This window comes from Pagrus major, chromosome 7, assembly GCF_040436345.1.
Source record: "Pagrus major chromosome 7, Pma_NU_1.0".
NCBI classification, from domain to species: domain Eukaryota; kingdom Metazoa; phylum Chordata; class Actinopteri; order Spariformes; family Sparidae; genus Pagrus; species Pagrus major.
In genome coordinates, this window is record NC_133221.1 from 8,836,153 (window position 1) to 8,859,684 (window position 23,532).

General features: G+C 41.7%; 1 protein-coding gene across 2 annotated transcripts in view; it reads right to left on the minus strand.

The window, feature by feature from the left end:
• scube3 (signal peptide, CUB domain, EGF-like 3) overlaps window positions 1–23,532 on the minus strand; it is an 88,051-nt gene that overhangs the window by 5,358 nt on the left and 59,161 nt on the right. Inside the window, exons 7-21 of one of the 2 annotated variants that reach the window (XM_073470052.1) lie at window positions 23,313–23,357; window positions 16,891–17,007; window positions 14,549–14,671; window positions 10,245–10,361; window positions 5,068–5,190; window positions 4,821–4,937; window positions 4,637–4,732; window positions 4,382–4,498; window positions 3,157–3,318; window positions 2,799–3,002; window positions 2,432–2,593; window positions 2,166–2,333; window positions 1,901–2,062; window positions 1,619–1,816; window positions 1,337–1,489 (exon numbers count right to left, since the gene is read on the minus strand). In XM_073470052.1, the coding sequence (XP_073326153.1) occupies window positions 1,337–1,489; window positions 1,619–1,816; window positions 1,901–2,062; window positions 2,166–2,333; window positions 2,432–2,593; window positions 2,799–3,002; window positions 3,157–3,318; window positions 4,382–4,498; window positions 4,637–4,732; window positions 4,821–4,937; window positions 5,068–5,190; window positions 10,245–10,361; window positions 14,549–14,671; window positions 16,891–17,007; window positions 23,313–23,357 (2,064 nt within the window). The remainder of the gene's footprint in view (window positions 1–1,336; window positions 1,490–1,618; window positions 1,817–1,900; window positions 2,063–2,165; window positions 2,334–2,431; window positions 2,594–2,798; window positions 3,003–3,156; window positions 3,319–4,381; window positions 4,499–4,636; window positions 4,733–4,820; window positions 4,938–5,067; window positions 5,191–10,244; window positions 10,362–14,548; window positions 14,672–16,890; window positions 17,008–23,312; window positions 23,358–23,532) is intronic. The other variant, XM_073470053.1, reaches the window with a different exon arrangement.

The window sequence follows — 23,532 nt, forward strand, 5'->3', positions numbered from 1 at the left end:
ATTAACGAGTCAGTTCAACAAAGATACAAGAACATATTTCCTCACTGTACTCCAGTGGTATGTTCAACAAAGTACAGAGCTTTGGTTTTATTTACCCTGGATTTGAGATATCCAACTCTGAGGTTTCTACATTCATTTCAATAAGATAGTGGTTGATATAATTTTGACTGTAGTGCTCAATGCACTGAGAAATTACTTTAAAATATGTAAGTAGCAACACCTTTTTCCAAAAGCAGCCTCCCTGTCACTCTGCAGTCAGTAAACCACAGCACACACTGACACAAACAATGTTTTGAGCTACACTGATAACTCAGCCAGACAAGTAATAAGTTACTGCAAGACAGATTTATTTGATCGCAATTACATAGTTTGTCCACTAGAGGGCACTACATGCTTGTTACAATTGTAAAATGTCTAGCTGAGTATAGCCTGTATTTCTGACCCCAAACAAGCCTGAACTCTTCTGGTAGGTGTTTTATTAGTAATTCTGAAATAGGCTAAACACTAGACTAGAGCAGGACTCTGGAACGACTCAGGCATGTAGTTGAGATCAAAATGAAGATTAGGTTAGAAGATGAGTGTGGTCAGACCCACGTCATAATGTAGTAATGAATACTGAGGAGTCATGGGTTGGAATGTGAATCTGCTGTTTGGCGAAACAACTGGTGTGATACCATCCAAGATGATTTTCAGTTCTGTTCAACTTCATTTGTTAAATTGCTCCTTATTCTAATCTTAATTACTTGTATTTTACATGTATTTTGCACTTTATATCTGATGATTTTATGTGTTTAGATGGACTTTGTAACTGGCATTTGAAAAGTGCTACATGAATAAAGTTGTTGTTACCTCTGCCAAGGAGGTTATGTTTTCACCTGTGTCCATTTGTTGGTTGTTTGTTGGTTTGTCAACAGGATTACACAAAAACTACTGAATGTATTGACACGAAACTTGGATGGTGGATGGGTCTTGGCCCAGAATAGACCCCCATTAGCTAATGGTTTGGATCCAAAAAAAAGGAGACGGATCCAGGAATTTCTTCTCACTTTTTTTTATATTGAATTAATTTTGATGAAACAAATCATGTGTGTTTAGGTGTCTTCAAATGGATGTCGATCAAAATAAGAATGTGAATCTAGCGGACTAGCGAATTAAAACCAACACCATCTGCATGGCTTGTTACCACTGGAGGTAAATGGAAAAAAAAAAAACCCATATATAATTATATGAGTTGATAATAAACTAAGTCACAGAATTTTTCAGTTTGCAAACTATCAATTCCTAGACATGACAGTTTATAGTAACAGCTGGCAGGTGTGATAAATGAGCTACATACCATCATATGTAACATAGGGGATCTGAAAGCCCCGGGCGCTGTTGGCCTCATTGGACTTGAAGTTAATCCAGAGACGTCTGGAGCGAGCTGTGAAGGCGATGGGCCGCTCGTACGTCTGACATGTCTCGTAGGTGGTGATGGATGTGGCTGACCCTTGCAGAGGCACAGAAAGGACTTCGGTGACTAATCAGGTTTTCAGTACTGCTCCTTGTATGGTGCAATCACCTCACAGTATAAACACAAAATTCCACTGAACCAACTACCGGAAAAAGAAACACTCACAGTTCTTCCTCATAACCAGCACATCTCCACATTCGTCCTCTGAGGGCAGGAAAATCTCCGGCACCACGATTAGGATCTTGCGCTTGCTGGGTGGGTTGATGTTCCAAATACACTCCACATTGGCGGGGTAATTACCGGGATAGTTAGGTGACTCAATGTAACCCATGAATTCGCCCATCTCGCCACCGCATTGCCTGTCTAGACGCACACAAACAAAATTAATTAGTTTCCAGGTCATGGATAAGACATTAAAAAACACAAAACAGTCATTTTCACACTCACTCTTGCACTGCGAGACACTCGTGGCACCATCGAAATCAGTGGTGGTGTTCCCAGGGCAGGAAATACAGTAGTTCTGTCTAAACTCTGTCTGATACGTCCCCACTGGGCAGCGGATACACCGGTGAACTGTGGTGTTGTAGTAATGACCGGGAGAACACTGAACTGCAGGGGAGGAATGAAGACGCACATTAAGTGGGGAATGTTTTGCAGATTTTTCTGAAGTATATTTTCCTTCTTTGGCTGCATAAGAAGAGCACAAACCGACCTTTGACTTCACAATCATGGAAGGAGCTGGCACCTTCCCGCTTGGTGCTCAGGCCTCCCCCACATGGGAAGCACAGGGTCCGTCCCAGATCTGGTTGGTAGGCGCCCTGAGGGCACGGCTGACAAGGTTTGAACCCATCGCCGGAGAAGTACCCCGTTGGACACTGGCCTGGATTGGAATTGTAGACCATGGAGAGAGGTTTGATTAAGGACACTTCACAGGATCAGAGATACATGTTGAACATTGTCTCTGGGACTTCAAACTACCTGCACAGGAGGAGATGTTTCGCGCCCCGACAGGCCCGTGGCCGTCACTGCCGGGGCAGAGGTCACAGGCCAGCTGCCCCTCTTTCTCCTGGAAAGTGCCAGGCGGACACTGGACGCAGCGCTCCTGCTCACCGTGGTAGTAGGACCCCGGCAAGCATTTGACTGAGAGAATATCCACAACGGCTTCAGTCAGAGATGACACACGTCACTTCAGCTAGTTTTGCTCCAAGCACAGGTCACACTCAGTGGCCACTTTATCAGGCACACTAGTACAACAAAATGTAGTTGGAACTGCATTTTTTATTGATTAATCCATTAGTTGTCAGCTTTTAATATAACTAGCTCCAGTCCGGCTCTCCGGTCTTACCACATCGCCCATTGTCCCTCTCCCAGCCCGGACCACAGTTCTCCTGAATGGGAGCAACCTGGGGAAGTTTTTGAGCCACCTCGTACTCCAAACCAGCAACTCGGATCAGGAAGCGCTCCTGGTTGATGGACTTCTTCAGAGCCTTGATGTACGTCTTCACCTGCTTTTCCATGCGCTGTCTGAGGCAGCTGAGATTGCAACTCCCTGTTCATGGGGAAATTAAACAAACTGGGTTTCAGTCGTGGTCACACAGCAGCGGTTGCACATTAGGTTGCATCCTCAGACTGACGGTAATATATTGCAAACTGATCACAAGGTCATTACGGGCAGTGTCAAGATATCATTGTATATGACTGACCTGTGGTGTCTCCAGGTTTGACCTCAGCTTCCAGCTCCAAAGTAATGCGTGTCACCTCTTTGTTCGCGGGGTTTCGGGCACGTCGCCCTTTAGCTTTCTTTGAGGAGTCACATTTGAGGTTGACGAATGTCACCAGGCAGTTGCTGCAGGGCTGCCCGCTTCCTGTGGACAACATGACATCACATTGTGTGAGGAAAAAATACTGTATAAGATAAATAGCAACCTATACTCTCATAATATGCTGTGTCTCTGTAGCTGTGTCATGTACTTGAATTGAATGTTTAATTATGTATGCTAGATATAGTGCACACTAAATGCTACGAAATACTTATACATCTTATAATAAGTAGACTAACTGGGAGGAGAGATGATGGGTGTTTTGTATTTGAATTTGAATTTTGTTTTATTTTAAAAATCCTTTATTAACTTGTGGATAAGCCTCAATGTTTCCACTCCTTAGACGCCCTGATAAAGACGCCCTGATGAAGACATCATGAATGTCCTGAGGAAGACTCTCAGGAGAAAATAAATAAAAACTGCAGAGGATATATCACTTAACCTCGATCACAGATTAATGATAATGTTGATTAATGCTTAAGAGTAAGTAACTTCTTTGAAGGTGTGGCTCAAGTGCAGCTGACAAATCATAGTTATATTAGGTTACAGCTAATGATTGTTTTTATTATTGATTCATCTGCTGATTAATTTTGTCATTACTTGACTAATTGTTTTGTCTTTACAATGTCAGAACATCTGAAAAATGTTTTTTTGTTTTAATTAACAGTCTAAAACCCCAAAATATCAATCTAAATATTCATTAATTTGACCAGCTGGCACCAGAGAATATTTGGCATCTTTCTTGAACTATATTATCAAATAAGTAGCAGAAAAAAATTCTGTGAAATGACTTCAGAAAAAACTTTTTTAATTTACACATTTATGATAATCCAGAGAGCAAGCTAAGCAAACTGTACACAAAGTCTCCGTACAACACCTATCTATACCAGCGTACTAGTCAGCTCACCATGTATCATTGAAACATAATGACCAGTTATCTGTATTATTCTCCGATTGTATGGACATTCTTGTGACCCAAAACGTATTGTTTTGTAACTTATCGAGAGAGAGGGACTCTGACATACCATCCACCTCAGATTCCAGTGGAGAAATTGCAGAAATTGAGGCTATTGTGGCTAACATTAGCAATGCTACAACTAAGACTCACCTGGTCCAAGTGTCCGTCCTCTGTCCTCCGTCCTGCCGGTCAGCTTCGGGTGCAGGTGACATTTGGCGTTTTTGATCTTGAAAGACGCCGTCTGCTTCACTGGAGGGGCCAAAGTCTCTACAGACAAACACAGCACAGTGGGTAGGAGCACACTGCAACATCACACGACAAAACACAGGCTGTCTGTGAAGTTGTCATTGACAGACTGGAACTGTTGAAAAGTGTTTGATTAGAGGAATCTGGAGGGCAGCGAACCTATGCAGCTCTGACTGCTGCTGGAGTTGAGCCTGGCAGAGGACTTCCCTCTGAGGATGGGGATCCCACAACTGACTGAGTAGCTGCTGTCAGACTCTGCCAAAGGTCACACACAGAGATAAAGTTTTAATGTTTTGAATTAAAAAAGACTTCTGTTTTTGTATCTCGACCGTGGGTCACATACCTGCCAGATAGTGAGCCTTAGAGGCACAGGTAAGGGAGCAGCTCTCTTTCTTGCCCGTCTTGCTGCAGGTCAGAGTGGCCTTTGGTGCTACGAGACCGGGAGGACATTTCACCAGCTCTGAGGGGGAAAATAAAACATACTCAGAATCATACAGAGAGCTGAGCGAGTGAAGGCAGATAATCGTGGTGCTTGCTGCAAGGAGTGTGTGTTGGTGAAACGTCCACAAGAGGGCAGTGCTGCTTCATACCAACACAATCTTTTCTGTTCCAGTGCAGCTTGTACCCTGCTGGACAGGTACACTCATAGCTCCCCAGACTGTTGATGCAGCCATATTTACAGCCTCCACGGTTTATACTGCATTCATCAATATCTGTGAATAAATATGTTGACAAAGAGACAAATTAGTGGACGCGCAGATGAATCACTAAAAGGACTAACTGTCCACAATCAGACTTAAAACATATGAGGGAAGAAAAGGATTTTTATTGACGAGAGTTATGTCAGAAACCATGAGAGAATTATTGTGGTAAAACTAATAAAAATAAAAACGCTGGAGTCAATTTTGTTGAAATGAAAGAGGATCTGGCGTATTAGTAAAAGTCACAGCTGCGACTGAGAGTTCCTGAGGGGTCAGCTCACTTTGTCCTGTCAGAGAGTCACAGTGTAGGAAGATTAATGTGTTGGCGTGTAAACAGAAGTGACTCCCCGTTTTGATGTCGCCACATTCAATTTCACGGGCAAAACTTCTTTTGCTCTTCAGCGTGGAAGACTCGTGGCAAGCAGTAAATTATAATCACTTTTCAAACGCACGCTGAGCTGAAACTGCTAAAAAGCATCCGGCATCCAGATGCAGGCTGGCTGCCATTGACGCCAGACAGAAAATTAGTTTAGTGAGTAGAGCTGCGGACAAGCAGCGGAGACACCGGGAGACAGTCGCACAGATAATGGCAGTGATTGATGATCTGGCCTGCTGATATGAAATGCTCTTCCTTGTCTCATTCAATTATTCACCCTGAATAAAAACAGTCTGCGTGCCTCTGCACTCCCTGAAGAAGATGATGACTTCATCAACAGCCCTGTGCCGACGTCTAGCCAGAGCTGCTTGGAAATGTTGTGAGAGATGTGCTGCTTATCCTCTGCATCAAAGCACTCAATTTAAAGGACAAAGACCTCTAATGAATATCTGATGGCGGCGGAGCTCATCTGCCTCTTTTTGTTTTGACTTCTTTTATCCTCCTATACTTGAAATGTAATCGAATAGATGTATCGTGACCTTTTTCCAGATCAGTCTTTCTCTTTTAGCGTGTTCTTGCAGAAGAGAAGCGGAGATGAGTCAAGAAAGAAAAAGACAGAACAAACAGGACACACTGACATTTAGACTCAACAATTGCTTTGTGTAATGCAGAGGAATTTAGGGATGTGTCAGGGCGATTATTGAAATGTTTTGTTAAATTTTAATCGCTTTTGTGTGCTTATTCATCGGTATCAGCGACTCCCAGTCTAAACAACATTGTAACATGACTTATTTAAAGAGGAATTTCCTGGACAGCTCAAAGTCCACCTTAGACTCTCTGTGGTTTTGTTGGATTAAACTTTCTTACATCTATGTATACATGCATTTGGCTGGATCAGATGAGGTAAATTCAAAAACACAAAGTATTTAGTCACGACTGCTCTGAGTCTATTTTCTTACCAGATAAGCAAAAACTGAGCGGGTTGTTTTGCTAGCTGGGAGGGAGAATGGCTGCATATACTCTCACTTGGGAGGAATGTTGACAGGCCCCGGCACAATGCTTGACAGCAGGTCACTGACCTAATTGGGTTTGTTTAGGGTGAGTCTATTGTTAAACACTGAGCGCAGCTTTCTGGATTGTTTGGCAGCTATATTTCGCTTGATAAACCGCACAGGGAATAACATAACCTTGGTTATGGCCGGGAGTGAGCGAGTACAACAGGGAGCGCCGTAAATCTCTGGGGTTATCTAACAGTTCCGACAGCCCCGATGAAAAGCGAGGGGAAATCATTCATCACCGGCTCTCTCAACAATGGTATAGAGAGTCATTTACGCCTGACCATCTTCTCTCCTCTCAGCAGCTCAGTGTGGCCCGATCACAGTCCATCATGTGAGCAGAAGCCTTACAAATCCAATTCTGGTGCTTTTATTACCTGGACTGACAGCTAATGCAGCTGCCTGTGTGGGGAATGGATCCCATGAACCTCTCAGACCCATCTGAAATACAGTTTGTGTAACTCTAAACATACATACGAGAAGGATGAAATAAAAGCAATGCCATATAATATAATACCTCCACGGTCTCTCCGACTCAGTTTTAAGCATTTTATGAGCTTCAAAAAGGTGGAATTTATTGCTGGGCCTGTAATGGATTGATCAGGATTTGGATTGGGTTTCATCTCATGTTGCATCCATAAAAACAAAAAATACACCAGTAGAAGACAGGGTATGACAGCTACAGGGAACAAGAAATATATCTACGAACAAAGTAATAAAAACAGACAGTTAAAGAAAAAAGAGAGAGAGAAAAAAAAAATACACTGAATAAACGGTTAGCAACCTTTCAGAAAAAGGCTTTACAACTGGAAAATAGTAATTCACCAATAAATAAGTCAATCACTTTTGCAATTGAAACTGCAAAATACTCTACAGGCTACAGGAATTAAATGTGAGTTGGACGGGGGTCAGGGAAAACTGGAGGTCCGTGCGAGACCGATTTGACTCTGAGCGGCGCCCTCTAGTGGTTGTTTTGCTGGATCGTTTGAAATGTACGTATCTATTTTTGTACGTGTTTTCTACATAAGTTGTTACTGTTATTTTGTCCACCTCCAGTATGTACTTGCATTAAGAGAAACAGCAGTGATAGAGTCAGGAACCACAAGAAGAAAGACAGACAACATGCAACAGGTGGACAGGAATATAGTCTGCCTTACTTTTTAAGAGTGTAACTAACGCACTGTTGCGTTTCTGCAGACCCCGTGGTCACATTCACGTTACTAGTCTAAGCAACATTCCTCATTCTACATTCTGTTGCAACATTCCTGATCAGTAGACCTGTCAAACTACAGACACAAAAAACACAGAACAAATCACTGCACAGCTATGTATTTCAAGTTCATATGCTGTCTCTGTGTCTCTACCAGAACTACTGCGAGGCCCTGGGGCGCTGGAGACAGCAGCAGATCCTAACTGGTGATACACACTCCATCAAAGGGACGCTGCAACACCCTGATGTGCTCTGGCGGGCCTCTTGGTGCCTGCCAGGCAGATCTGACGCGCCCCCACACACCTCCTCCTGACACCAAAGGCTGTTTCTGCTATCTGTTCCACACCAGCGTACAGTAGGTACCTGCTAATGCTTGATGAACATGGTCATACTTCACCTTGAAGGACCACAAGTGCTGTTTTTCATGTTTTAGTCCATTAACTACAGCACAAAAAGTCTGCCTTTTACATCACTGGCAAGTGGAGCGTATGTTCTCAGATTGATTTCCTGCCTTCCAGGCAGCAACCTGTTTCAGCTCATTTCAGTCCATTTGAAAATCAACTTGCAGGAACTTAAAAAACAGCTTCAGATATGTAATCCATAAGACTCGTTTTACATTTAGTTATCATAAGAATGCAGGTGCGTGCAGGGACTTTTCCAAATTTTTGTTTTTAAGGATGTTGTGAAATCCAGATTTGAATCACCTGGTAAAAAGATGACAAATAACACAAAAATGACACCGTAAAATAAAAACAGTGTCGATGATTTGTAATAAGATTACTTTTATTTTTCAAAATAAGAGCCACTATATGTTACTTTGATAGATTATCTGTCAAGATGTTCCAAGTCAACTACTTCAGTTGATTTTAATGCAGTCTACAGCCAGAGAGACTGTTCTCAGGCACAGAGGGGGCTTTGAGCTGAATGCTAACACCATTCACAATGACAATCAGCTATCATGCTAATGTTTCATAGGTATTATCAACAGAATGTGAAGAGATAACAGTTTTGACATTATGAGGTCTATACATTACATGTAGCTACATCTTGCTCCTAAGGTCCTGTGCTAGCGGTGTTAACTCCAACAGTCCCCCAGTGCTCCCAAGCCCTCAGGAAGAGTGCCAGGCTTTGAAGCCAGTTTTATGTAGTGGCCAAACTGTGTAATCACAACATCAGGTGACGCACTGGGGCCAAAAACGACTTTTCCCCATTACCTATTTACACTTTCTTTTGCGAAATAAGCTGTAAGCTGTAAAATGGTGGAAAAAATTTCTCGTTTCACAATCATAATTTGAACATAACATTTGGAAAGTCTAGAAAAGCTCCATGATTAAATAATTTCATCCCTTTTCAACTTAAACCGGTAGTTAGCCGGCTCAACTATCAGAAGTCTCTGGCTCACGCCCTATGGACCCCACAGCGTGAAGGATTTGGGTAATTTTATGCCCGAGAAGTTGAGTTTGTTGGCTTCATGTGCCACTGAGCACAGTTTTATAGGAATGAACAGGGCTCCGCCTCTGACGCTGTATCCAGATTTTCCTTGTTAGATCCATGGGTGCTACGAGCTCCCAGTCTTGACAGCTAGCTCCACTTCTATCTCAGCTGACTAGCTAGCAGCAGTTAAAGTTAGCAGCAGCTAGCAGTTACTCTGGTGATATGTTGCCCCCTAGTGTTGGTGGCCAATTCTTAGGTCTATATATTGCAGCTTTAATCATGTTTACCATCTTAGTTCAGCATGTTAGCATTTGTTCATTGGAGCTAAACTCAAAGTTCAGAAGAGATTGACATAATAATAATCATCAAACATAAACCAAAGTATTGGACAACCATGATGACTGTGCTACAATAAACATAAAGGGATCACTGAAGTTATTACAAGTCATTCTGAGGGGATCGTGGTCATTAATGTTTCGAACAGTTGTTGCCACAATTATCAGTCATGGTGGCGCTAGAGGAAAAATTAGGGCATCACCAAAGTCAGGATTCATCCTCTAGGGATGTGTAATTTCACTGCAATTCATCAAATAGTTGTTGAGATATTTCAGTCTCAACTTTAGTGGTAGATCGACCATCTGACTGACATTAATAATCCTTGGAGCCACGACAATAACATGATTAAAAGAAAACATTAAAAGAAGGAAACCAAACTAGAAGACTAAAGCATACTTTGGAAATTGATCAGCAGTTGTCTGAAGTATATTTTGGCATTTATTATCTAAAACTATGTGGTATGGTCCTTTAATAAACACAGAGCTTTATGTAAGCTGTCAGTAGAAATTTAAATGAACATTAATAATATCTTTCAAGTGTAGTTATATTTTTCCTGCCAAACGTAAGAGCAACTAATGGAGCGTTAGCAAAGAGGTGTCGGATGGGGAGGAAAGAGAGATGGACAGGAAATTCAAGCACAGACGTGCTGGCTCACCTCCACAGTGTGCGAGGCCGTAGAGGATGTAGCCTTTATGACAGAGGCACTGGAAGCTGCCGGCAGAGTTGACACAAAAGTGGTCACAGGCGCGGTCAAAAGAGCACTCGTCAATGTCTGTGTAGAGAGAAGGACAAGCTGTTAGAAACTCTTCAAACTGTTCAACCGATCACAAAAAGAAATCAACTGTTCAAACAGGAAACTTCCATCCGCCTGTCATGGCACATTTTCCTGTTTTCATCTTCGGTGCTGTATTGTATTCATTGTTTGTCATGAATTGCGGTGGGTCAAGATACATGTCACAACAACAACAAAAAAAGGGGGGGTCTTCTGAAAGGAAGACATTTGTGTTTCTTAGCTGGTATAGCTGTTGACCTCCTGGTGTACGCAGTTTTTTTATTTCGATGCACTGAAATGGAATTTTGAAATAACAAGCAGCCACAGCAGGAGGCGAAAGAAAGTCTGCTTTCGACCTGATAATAGGAGCTCAGATGCTGTTTTTTTCCTCTCCTTATAGAACCTGCCAATCACTTTCCTTTTCTCTTCTGAACTATACAATAAATGACCCGGTCGTTTTTTTTTAGAACACCATAATTGTCATCATGGCGTTGTATTCTCCTGTTCTGAAGTCGTGTACATGTGTTTAAAAACTCATAATGATTATTGCAGTATTTAGATAAATCTGTCAGATGCAGACAGGACGAAACCTGCTTTCAGTGTCTTTGCTCTATCTGACCCTGTCAGCCTTATCACACCTACAAATCCACATTGCAACGGCTCCTTCCTGCCTGTCAGTAGCCTTTGTCTTATCTTTCTGAGCTTTTCTGCTCTCTTACACGTGCATCCTGATAAGTGGTCTAAATGTCACAGGCTCGAACACAAGGACTGATACATGAAGCTACAGGAGAGGGATGACATTTGGTTTTATTACGATCAAGGTTTCCTTTAATGTCAGCAATAATCTGTGTCAAGCCCAGGCAGCGCATGCTGGGAGAAAACGGGGATGTGCTGTAACACTGCTGGATTTTTTTAATTGGCTAATATAAGAAAGGTTCCCAGGATTTTCCCAGGAATATCATGCTTTCATCCACCATATCTGAGCCTCTTCTGGGTTATGAGACAGCGCCAGCCACCTTCAAACAGATGACGCAGGTTTTTCACGGCAATTACTGGAGTTCAGTTAAATAATGGGTTACCTTGAAGAAAACCAAGAAGAGAGATTGATAACTACCTGCACAAATCCTACATAGTTGTACAGCACATGCACAAAATATTCACATATTCACACTGAAGCTAGTCCTTCATGCACAATACAGCTGAAAAAAAGGGATTGAGGTTAATTTGGCAGGCCTCTTGTGAGATATAATGTGCTCAGATTGAAAGCTTATTGCAGCGATTGATCAGTTTACAAAAGAGCACACTGGCTTTGGATGAGATCCACAGGCTGACGTTCAAAAGGTTTAAATTAAAGATCTACCTTTTTACGAAAACAAATATATACCACACTTGAGGTTTGACTAAATAAAAGAATCCTTTAGAAGCTGATGGTTTGTGAGCACAAATAAAGATGGAAAACGTTTACAAGAACAAACTCATACAGTCCTCGCTGTCTGTCCCCCCTGTTGGCCCCAGGAGATTCATAACAGCAGTGGCAGATGAGAGCAGCATGGGCTTGTACACGCTGCATGAGGGATTGCAAAAGTGATTGTTTTTGGCATATTAAACATAAACTTTGCTCAGCACACTTTGAAGCGAAGCTAAAACCCTCTGGGAATTAGGCATGGTGAGTTTACCCTCAAAAAATGTTGCAATAAGCGACGCCAGAAGTCGATCTGCAACTTATCATTATGTAGTTTTGTGTTGTGCCACGCTACAGAGTAGATGTGTGAAGACATCTGGGACTGCAGATACGACAACCCTTATTTACCAGGCAGATAAGGTGAAGTATGCAGTGGGTGGGCGAGAATGTATTATGATGCGATGTACGTGCAGGGGACCATGGAAAGATAAAGTAAGACCAGTGATATCGCTTATGCTGGAAATAACAAATCAGAGCTCCCATCAATTATTTCTACTCCTTTTCCTCAATCTGCCCACTCACTGATCTGTCTGTCAATGTATCACTTTAACCTCCACCCTTGCGCAACATAAAATTCAAGGGAGGCAAATGAGGTTGACAGAAACGAAGGAAAGGTCACTGTTGTTTATACAGAACAGATAGGAGCTCTATCATAGATGTTCCCTCTGGAGAAAACATGACATCTGATGAACATCTCGCTGAGTGCCCTCATATGGATTAGGAGTGCGAAGGAGATGAGACGGAGACTGCGGAGGGTGTTGAGGGTGGAGGAATGCTGGCAGGGGATCAGCAGACATGCCCCATCCTGACTTATGGGCCATGGTCCACTGACAGCAGGGAAACACCATGACTGTTTAAACCAAGATAAACCCAGAGTTCAGTTTATACATCTCAACACCTCGGGGAGACAGCGAACGTCTCTTTAAGTGTTACCGAACACCACAACCCGACACCAAAGACTGTAGCGCTGTATTTACATGTTGTTTTACTAAAATAACACCTCTGAGAGACAGTTAATGTTTGGGGGAAATTTAAACAGGCATATGAGGATCAGCTTATGAAAACACATGTGCAATGTCTTCTGTGGCTCTGAAGGAGTTCTCATAGTGATGTCATGCTGATGTCATCAGGGTTATCTCAAGATGGGCTTGAAGATTTACCTTTTTTAAATCCTGTGCTTCAAACTGAAGGCATAGAGTTTAAAGGATGCTACCATTTACCATGCATAAAACAAATACTATCAAAAATACAAAAATCAAAAATAAGTCGATTTATATAATACTTTATTCGCCCCAAACAGCCAGATTACTTTACTGTACATTACACTCACTGAATTCAGCACTAACCGCTCAGCAAAGTAAATTTTCATTCAGCCTGAATCAGCAGCCAACATTAAGGAACATAAACACCAAACAATGGAGGTCAGCTCTGTGGACTGCTGCTGCAGTCAGGCTGATAAACAGGAGTGAAGATAAATCCACTTTTTCATCCCAAAAGTTAAAACGCAATCTTTGAGCTCTCCTTCTGACGGTAAATGGCTCCAGATCGGAGCAGAATCCAATACAACTCTGGGTCTTTACTCCAGATGGTCTGGCTCTGCACCCAACTTTCCTCAAGAGCTTTTTTAATTGCCCCAACGCTAGAGAAAAAGTCAGGATATCTCAGTCTCTGCTGCTTAATTTTGACCATTATCTGTCTCTTATGAATCCCCTGACTTTATGGGCACTTTACTAAAACCCTCAAGTGCCCCTTTAGTCACAAATTTGCATTTTAACAGCCAGAGTCGGAAGAAAAAGTCATTACGACAAAGTTTAGCCTTTATTGAGAGGCATTCTGCTTTCATTCTGCCTGCCTTTCATCCCACCGGTGAGAAAAATGAAAGGAATGAGCGCAGAGGATAAGGAGCAGACAGGTGACTCACAAGTGTGGAGTATGTGTGAGCCTGGCAACACCTCACTCAACAGGAGGTGAACTTTATCACAGCCCTTCTCTCCAGACAAAACACACAGCAGCAAACAAGGACAACGCTGTTCCAAAGTTGCCCCTGTGCACCCAAACAGAGTTGGTTGAGGCACGGTGCCACAGACAACAAGCTGTGATTTACATTCCTGCATGCACAGGCCATATTTTCTCAGTTATCTGTGTTATTTGGGCAAAATAAACTTTGCATTGTTTGGCTTCAAATAATAAGAAAAAGGCAAAATAGACTTGAAGTGACTAAAAAGTGGCTGCAAAGCAAATTGACACAGTGGTGTCATTCAGTACAGCTATTCTGAGCCCATTGCATGACACTGATGTGTACCAGGCTGGATATTGATTGACCACATCAATAAAGAAAAGAGAATTAAAAAATAGCATGTCATCTGTTTTTCCACTCGGAGAGAGGCTGAGCTCGCCTGCCTGTCTTCTTTCACCAGATGTTTCTGTAGTGGCTTGATTCATCCGAGAACCAGAGGTTTTACATTTGGAGCTCTAATTCCCCACACCTGTGTTCGGCCATGGCAAACTCTTTATTTGTTCTGCAGCTAGTCCTCCCAGCTCCTGCTGAGCGATGGCCACCACCAAATATAACAGACAAACAAGCCAGAGAGGCCTGGTTTGGCTTCTCTGCAGGCTGGAAGGAGCAAATTTTTGTGCCACTAGGATGATATTTTTGGTTTACTATCCCTGCCTAACAAATGCAAAAATCACGGTTAAGGTCATAAAGTGGTTAAAGGACACCTACCTTGACAAGTTCTCTCATTGGTCAGCAGCTTGTACCCTTTCTTGCAGCTGCACTCAAAGCTGCCCACTGTGTTTCGACACACATGATCACAGCCCCCATTGTTAAGACGGCACTCGTCAATATCTGTGGACAGAGAATCATCAAGAAGAGTGGATACATCAAATAAACCATCATTGCAAAAGAAAAGGAAAGGTGATTCATCTAGAAAGTACTTTTTGGCCACTTGGGGGCAGTGGAAACAAGCTGTGAAGACAAAACTGACAGTTTTCTTGTTAGCAAACAATTACTTATTTACACATTCAATCATGCAACATAATCATTTATTTGCAGTCGTGTTTATATTCATTCTCCTTTAGCTCTGTTTTTATACAGAAGCCCTGAAAGGCAAGTGGGCAAAAAAAATCCTTACAAAAATGTGTTTCCCACCTGCCAACACACCTGTTTTCACAGATTAATAAAAGGAACTGAAGTCATAAAGCAAGGAGAGAAAACAATTTAGATGAGATGTAGATAATGGATAACTCCCATCTGGAAGCAGCAGTGATGACAGTGGAAAGACTGAAATAAAACAGGTTTGGGGCGAGAAAACCAAAACAATGAAGATTGCTGAAACACTTCGTAGAGCTGAGGTGAACGGCAGAGTTGGGTCATATTTCTCTGGAGGTTGATCACTATGTGTGATCCCTTTCAAACATACAAGTACTGTTCAGTTCAGTTCCTTGTTGTCCCAATGAGGAAAATTTGGCTTGCAGCAAAGCACAGATCAACAATGACATAACACATATAAGAGTAGGAAAATGAAATCCATATTGATTAGAGCAGCTTTACAAAAGTAAGTATCTCTTCAAATATATTTTATGACCTGCTGTATAATACATTTTGTCATTGTAATTTGTCCACATAAGCTCTATTGCATGTCTGTCCGTCCTGAGGGAGGGACCCTTCCTACAATATGTGGCTCTTCCTGAAGTTTCTTCCATTCTTCTCCCTATTTAAACGATTTTTTCAGGAAGTTTTCCCTCACTCAAACTCTGTCTAAGAACAGAGGGTGTGGTACACTGTACAGATTGTGAAGCCCCCTGAGGCAATGTGATTTGTGATTTTGGGCTATACAAATAAAATTGACTTAAATCTGAACAGCGAGCTGGAGATAAAGGAACGAAGGCAGTTAAGCTAACAGTGCAGAACTATTCAAAATAGGACGGTTATGTGTTTGGCCATGACGGTCCTGTAGAAACTGGAAATGAGCTTTAGGGATTTCCTGACTGGCCCTCAGAAGGGCTAAAATCAGTTTGCGTGTGGCTGTAATGGGATGCAGCTCTCACACAGTACAGCCTCCTGGCAGTACAGCCTCTTAATCATCACTGTCCATCTCCCGCCGATTACTCTGCTCTTTAATTCCGCAGCCAATACCCGATCGATATATCATGTGCTCGTCCCTGCTTTTTGATGGTGCTCTGCCTTGGCAAGTTTGGCAGCGGCTCCGATTAATTCTGAATCATCGTCACAAATGAGCCGTTTGTCTCTTGAGGGAGTCTTCATCATCTGGTTGAAATAAATGCATCAGAAACGGAATAAAATAATCCCCTCCTTGCTCCATCTTTGTCTCCGTTCTTCTGAAGTGCCTGGCCTGCAGCAAGCCCCTGTCTTCTTGTGCCAGAACTGCCTGGGTTTGTTTTCCTCTTGTTTCCGCTCAAAACCAAACTAATATAAGCCAATGTACTTTTATCAGACTTGTAAGTGTAACATTACGAGCTGTAGCAGGCTGACAGATTTCTATCCTCACTTTTCTGGAAACACAGATTGTCCTCATTCTCTCCAAAGTCGTTTATTACGACCGTCAGCAGTGCCTTTGTTTTCTACGTCTCCTAATTAAATTCTCGTTTTACCCTAAAGTTTGGAATTGATGTTATAAGACATAAAAAAATAACTTGCTGCAGTATTCAGGTTTGCACGAATTGAGGATGCTTCTGCCAAAACTCAGAAAGGGGGATGATGGTAATGTAGTGGAAAAACTGTCAAAAACAAAAAAAAAAACAACTGGTGGCATGACAAAATAGTGCTTAAAATATGCAGCTGAAAAGCAGAAAGTAGTGTAAGATTGGTGGCACCAGTGAGGATGGAGACATGTGGGTGTAAAACAATGATAGTGTAGGCTACAAAGAGAAAAATCCAACTAGCAGGTAGGATATGGTTCTAACGGGGAGGGTGTGAACGGTGTAAATTGCTTGACAATAATTCCTGTGAGCTCCAGGTGGAGGGAGAAGCTCCAACGTGCCTGGCAGAACGACAGGCGAAGGATTAATATGGTGACAGCTGCAGTTTGAGTGGTGATGCTTTACCTTTGCAGGTCTTGCGGTCCGGCTGCAGAGTGAAGCCAACAGGACAGCTGCAGCGGACTCCTGTCACTGAATCATGACATGTGCTATCACAGCCACCATTGTTCACTGCACAGGTCTCTGCAGGGGAACAAGCACACAGTGAGACAATCCCCATGGAAAAATACACCGTAGATGCTGTCTTGACCTACTTATTTCTCCCCATCAAAACAGCATACATGCATACTGGTGTTGTAGTAAAAATGTAGAAGGCACACTATTATATTCAGCATTCATTTTGAGTCAAGAAACATGAAGCCGAACGCCCTTTCAGGTCCTCAGAAGTACACAGTGATGGAGAGGAAACAAAAATAGAGAACAGTTATAAATGCAGCAGCTGGATGAGATTAAAAGTGAGGGAATTGTGGAGACGCTTGTGAATAATGAAAGGAGACAGTCGTTAGGAAATGTTAAAATCAACACAGCCAAAAATAGGGTTTCACATGTTTTACCTACATGTGTGCGCAAAAGTTTGTAAGTGTGTGCATGTTTGCTTCTCTTTGGTCAAGGTGAATTGTCCTTTGTACTGCAGGGCATCTGTCACCCCTCCATCACGAGGGCAGGGGTTTGACTTCCAGACAGATTCGAACAAAACCACCACTTTTTCCTGGTTGTGACAAAACCTTCCAGGCATTTTCGGGGATAAAAAAGCAATTTCAGCAACCTGGCCCCTGCGTTGGCCAGGCTGATTTGAAAAAGGGAGGAAGTCAGTCAGGACAGGATAGCTGAGGTCTCTTCTCGAGACAGTGACAAATTTCACTGAGACTTTCATTTTAAGCAACAGGACAGGAGAAATGTGTTCTCACATAAGGGCCGTCTGCTTTAATAGTTCCTGGCAGTTTTATAGAAAACCTCACACACTTCAGAACAAAAACAAATAAAAAAAAACACTTTTGTGACCTGGAACAATCCCTTCAGCTTGCTTTAAGGCAACAGGTCATCCACACAGCTCATCACTTCTCTCTAATGGGCAGTAGGAAGCTGGCTAGAAGCTCTTCTAAAGGGGGAGCCAACACAGCTGGGCTGGTCGAAGACTTCACACTGGCAAGGCGATGGCAGCTCACACGTGGCACTAAAGAGGGAATGCAGCCGCACTGGTTTTTTTTATAGAGAACGAGGATCCCTTTGGGGAAACACCTAATCCTCTTCACTTAAATCTAAAACTGCACTGCCTGCAGCAGCTATAATGAAGCTCTCTGAAGCTCTTTCTCCAAATAAAAACTCAACTGTAGACTGGAATTATGTATCAAAGCAAAACAGGTGCTTACAGTGATGTAATTTTACGTTTTACAGCCGTTTCATTGACAACAGCTTAAAACAGTTCAGTGAATGTTGTTGCTGAAGGCAGAACATGATGCATTAATATTCTAGGACAAATTTCAGGTACATATTAAAACACAAGAGGGTGAATAAAACAGGGACTAAAAATAATAAGTCAGCATTGCAAACACAACTATAAAAGTGTGTTGTCTAAGGACACATGACAATTGTCAGTATTTCTAACCCGCTTTATATCCTTTTGTCCCTGTTCGACTTTCTTTCCTAGTCCAACTTGTGATCGCTGCTTCTCTTTATTGATACAGTTTGAATGTGTTCGGTATATGTTGACACGATTTATATGGATAACTCATGCACTGCTCATGCAGTTTCATGAAGATTGTCACTTTTAAAGGTCAGCCTCAATTATAGCTGTCACACATTTCCAACCTAAAATTATGCATTTAAGCAGTTTGTTAGTGTGTTTTATGTGACTTTTAAAAGAAGAAATATTCTTATATTACGATTGATTAGTAGAATTTATAATCATTATAACAGAACTGCTTGATTCAGTTCACTTACTTCGTCTGGTCTGACCAGTAAACAAAGATTAAAAGAAGAAGACTTAATAATGAGTCTTCCTGTCTTTATGACTCTCTACTTTACATTTTGGTATTTACTTATTACCCCATAAATCCAAATTGAGTACACTGTGGCAGCTATCACCCTGTCCTAACTGCATGTGACACAAGTAAGCGTCTGCAACATAATTAACTTGACTTCATTGTTTCCTACTGGAGTATCCTAACTGGCAGTGCTGTTCAGCGCAATGCGGCACGCCAATTTGAGCCCGATGCCCTGTTTCTATTTTCATTCCTGTCGTTCATGTTAAGCGAGCGACAGTCCATGCAACTACCATTCCTTTGACAAGGAACGAAAGTTGAAGTGACGTGTTATCTATACAATAGACCACATTCACAAGGTGGCCATTTTCCTCTGATGTCAAGCTCTACTGTAAAATAACATATTTAATGACCCATTAGCTAATGTTAGCATTCAATCACTTTGAGCTAACAGTTTGTTTAATTACATCCCGAGTGCTTCACTTCTAGGTTTAAATAAATGTTTCTAAGATGTGTGTTGATATTTTAGAATTAATTTCCGCCTTCCCTATTATGTCACTATTAAACAGTACTAGTAGTAGTAGACTTATTTGAGCTTTTCTGACCTGAGCGTGATTACAGAGGAAAATGGCCACCATGTGAATATGGTCTATACTGGGGGTCAGCAACCTGCGGCTCTGGAGCCACATGCAGATCTTTTGCTCCTCTGCAGCAGCTCCCTGTGACTTTGACAAAAAAAAATGACATGAAAATGAATGATGATGGATATTTTTAAACACACTGCTGTAGGCCCAGAGAAATTATTGCATTCGTCGATTGTGAAAATGCGTAGCCAACACACATAGTAGTATCTCTTCTAGCAAGTTGTGATTTTGCCGGTGAACTGAACGACCCTCAACTGATATCGTTGTGCTTTACGCTCAGGGCTGAGATTTGAATTCTCTAAGTGGCTGAGGAAAGAAAAAAAAACAAGAGCATTAGCTCACATTGAAATGGACTTTTTAACTTTTATTGTTTTTAAAGCTAGGCTGCTGCTATATGTTTTATTTATACTTTTTTATTTCATTCATTTTCACAAACACAGGGAGGATTCAAGTCGCCTGCACATACTTCTGTATTGCTACTATATTTCACAGTAGGCCTACACATGCCAGTGGGTACTTTCTTCACCTCAGAAGTTTTCGGTTTTGTGTTTTTGTTGGTTATAAAAATAACATACTTTTAAACTTTTGCACCAAAACATGGTATTATTGTACTGGAAATGCCAAGTACATAATAAGGATAAATAGCCCACTGCAGAGTAGCCACATGGGAAAATATTAATGAACGCTAATTAGGGCCTATTCATAATCTTGATAGGCCAATTTAGACTTTTTAGGCTGTGTTCTGCAGCTCCAGAAAGATTTTCTTTGTGAAGGCAGGGGGGCAAGAATGGCTACCATATACCATAAGTAAAATGTCTGGATGGAGATCGCCAGGTAGCTGAAAGTTTCAGGTAAGAAAAAAAATCCATCTCTATTTATTGTTGGCTCTATTGTATGTCATGTGCAGAGGAGAATCCTCCACCACTGTATATTTTATATGTTACTCACTTTAACATATTTCAGAGATGATATATTGTTCTTTCAGGTGTTTCCATTATCTTGTTTACGCTCTATGGTTGGCAGAACACAGTGACTCTGCCTTTGATCCTTCACAGGAGAATCATAGCTCATGATGGAGTATTGGGCAGAGAGGGGAGGGGGGGGCTTCCAGTTAATACGCCGGTCCCAACCCAGGCTTGAGAGTGCAGCACTGTGGGTTCCCGTAATTGCAAAGTGTGAGCAGAGACAGTTGGCAGACGAGACGATAAGACAGTGTCAGGACATGCCTCCAAAACGCTTAGTCAGGCAGCCATCTCACCAAACTGTAATGATCATGTGTTAAGAGAGCAAAGAAATATTTCTGACATTATGGTTTTGTGAAGACAGGGCTGAGACACACGCTCTGGTATGTGTGTGGGTTTGTGTGTTTTGGATGCACACCAGCCACTTCTACAGTGCACCGGGTTGGGACCGGCAATTACAGTGACAGTGGGCAGACTTTTGTAAATATTCTCTGACGTGATGTGTCGGGTGTTTGGTCAAATGCTGAGCCTCGACAGTATACGTTTCATACAGAAAGGTTCAGGCTGTGTTCATAATCTTTTAACAGTAGCCACAGGATTTCTAGCTGCACCGCTTCTCCACTTAGATCACAACTGTTGACAAGCAACCTCATTACCACTTGTCATCAGCCATTTATGATGACCACAAACGAAATATGTCAACGGGTGAGTGAGTGGACAGAATTTACAAGGAGAAGGCAGAGTTTCCCTGAGTGCTGATCACTGGGAATAGGTTTTAAAAGGGAAAATACTGTGTTTTCTTGACCAAACAGCAAACATGCAGCTGGAGCAAAGTTACTCAGAAGGTTCAGTTGTTATCAGACAAAAACCAGACTAAAAGCTCTGAGGTGAATGCTCTCTCAATAACTTAAAGCACATGATGTGAAAATAAAAACATTTGGATCAGTTTGTTAATGTTCCCTCGAGGTGCAACCATCTGGCTAGTTTCAGTGTGGTACAGTACTATGGGAAATCAGGGGGAAAAACTGATAAAGGAGGATGCAAAATAATGTTTCTACTTCTGAGGAAAAAAAAACAGAAACTAGGACACAAAATCCTAAAATAGGTCAGACTTGTAGCATGTGGGAAACTCGGTGTGCATACAGTAGTAACAACTAGTAACTTAAAACGCTATTGTTCTGCTTCTTACCTTGAACATGCTACTCCTCTGAGAACAAACCTCCTCCTCTACATGGTATAATTAAATCGTAAATCTCTTTGATGTATCAATGTTTGATGCATCCTCGCAGATTTATGAGTTTATTTTTCCTGGCATCTTCACCATATCTATTAAAACACAACTCATTTTGAAAATTGAACTTAATAGCCTTGGTGATATCAAAACGCAAAAAGTTTCTATACTTATTTGTCTCAAATGTGCTCCATCATTCATCTTACCGCAAATGTAGTGAAACAAATTACTTTTGCCCCCAAAATAGAAGAAGAAAGTGGACTGAAATGACGTTAACAATTGATTATTTTCACCATTTTAGGACACAAGATTACAAGTGCATTCTGTTTTATCTCTTGTATGAAGCAGCGCTGAATCATGGACACATTATTGGCTCCCTCGGTAAAACTAATAGGCCGTGATGATGGAGTTTAGGAACACCGCGGCCGTGTGTTTGAAACAGTGCAAGCGTAATTTCACTTCTTTCAGTCGTATCAAAACACAAATAAAACCAAAGACTTTGGTCTCTTAAACTGATGGTGTTCTGGACTTCTGAAGACTATTGGCAGATCAATCAAACTACAGTGGTGGAGAAAGTACTCAGATTCTTTACTCATCAGTGTATAATAATCTGAAACTAAGAATCAAGTTGTTTTCATTTGTTGTCTTTCGAGGGTTTTTATATCTACAGAGGGACGGGGTCCTCTTTTACTCTTCTTCCAAAACGGCCACCATAGGGTAGGGTGAGAAAAAGAGTATTTACTTGGCTGCAATCTGCAACCACACCACTAAACGCTACTTAATTTTACACACTGCACCTTTAATAACTTTTCGTATTTTTATATTTATTATAGGTTTCAAGTCTTAATCTGAAAAGTTACTACAGTTGTCAGATAAATGAAGTGGAGTTAAACTTATAACATCTGCCTCTGATTGTAGAAGTTAAAGTAACCTGAAGTAAAGCAGAAATACTTGAGTTCTTGAAAACTAGAGCTGCAATGATTAGTCGATTAATCGGTTAGTCGATCAGAAGAAAACTAGTGGCCAACTATTTTGATAATCGGTTAATCGTCTCAGTCATTTTTTTTTAGCATAAAATGTCAAAACTTTGCTGGTTCCAACATCTTAAAAGTGAGGATTTGCTACTTTCCTTTGTCACTTATTAATTAGGACAAATTAATTAATAATTATTTTGGCGTTTTTGACTGTTAGTATATACTTTTTTCACAATTTTTTGACATTATATAGACCAAATGATTAATCGTAAAAATAATCAGCTGATTAATCAATCAACGATCGTTATCTGCAGCCCCATTCAAGACTGTACTTAAGTGCAGTACTAGAGCAAACGTAGCTAGTTATATCAGTGTTAAACAGACTACAAGTAGGGAGATGACGTAACAGTATTAAATACAGTAAAAAATCTCTACCTCTTTATATAATGTTCAGAGGCTCCCTGTTTGCAGCTGTGTTTTGAAAAGGTGTGGTTTGACACGGGCAACGTTTGTTATTGAGAGGGCATTCACAGAAGGAAGAGGAAGGTGGAGTGAGGGGGTCAGAGGTCAAGGGTCAGAAGGATGATGCCCCTGTGGGGAGGGGATGGGCCTGATCAGTGTCTGCTAGGTTAGCTTCCTCTACTTCCCACACCCACAGACCCCCAGAGAGAGGAGTCAGAGGAGCACATATTTACCATTGGGGAACAGCTGTGGGGCCGGGGGCTGGACACTCCTCTCCCCTGCATGCACACGCACACCCACACACACGCAGACATTGTAAAAACACCACTTTAGTTCTCTGTACACGCAGCATCTGCATGTTATGTAAATCATGAGCATGTGACAAGAACTAATCACACCTTATTCTTAAATCTCCATGATACCTTGAGTGTATTATGGGCACAACTTCCAGGT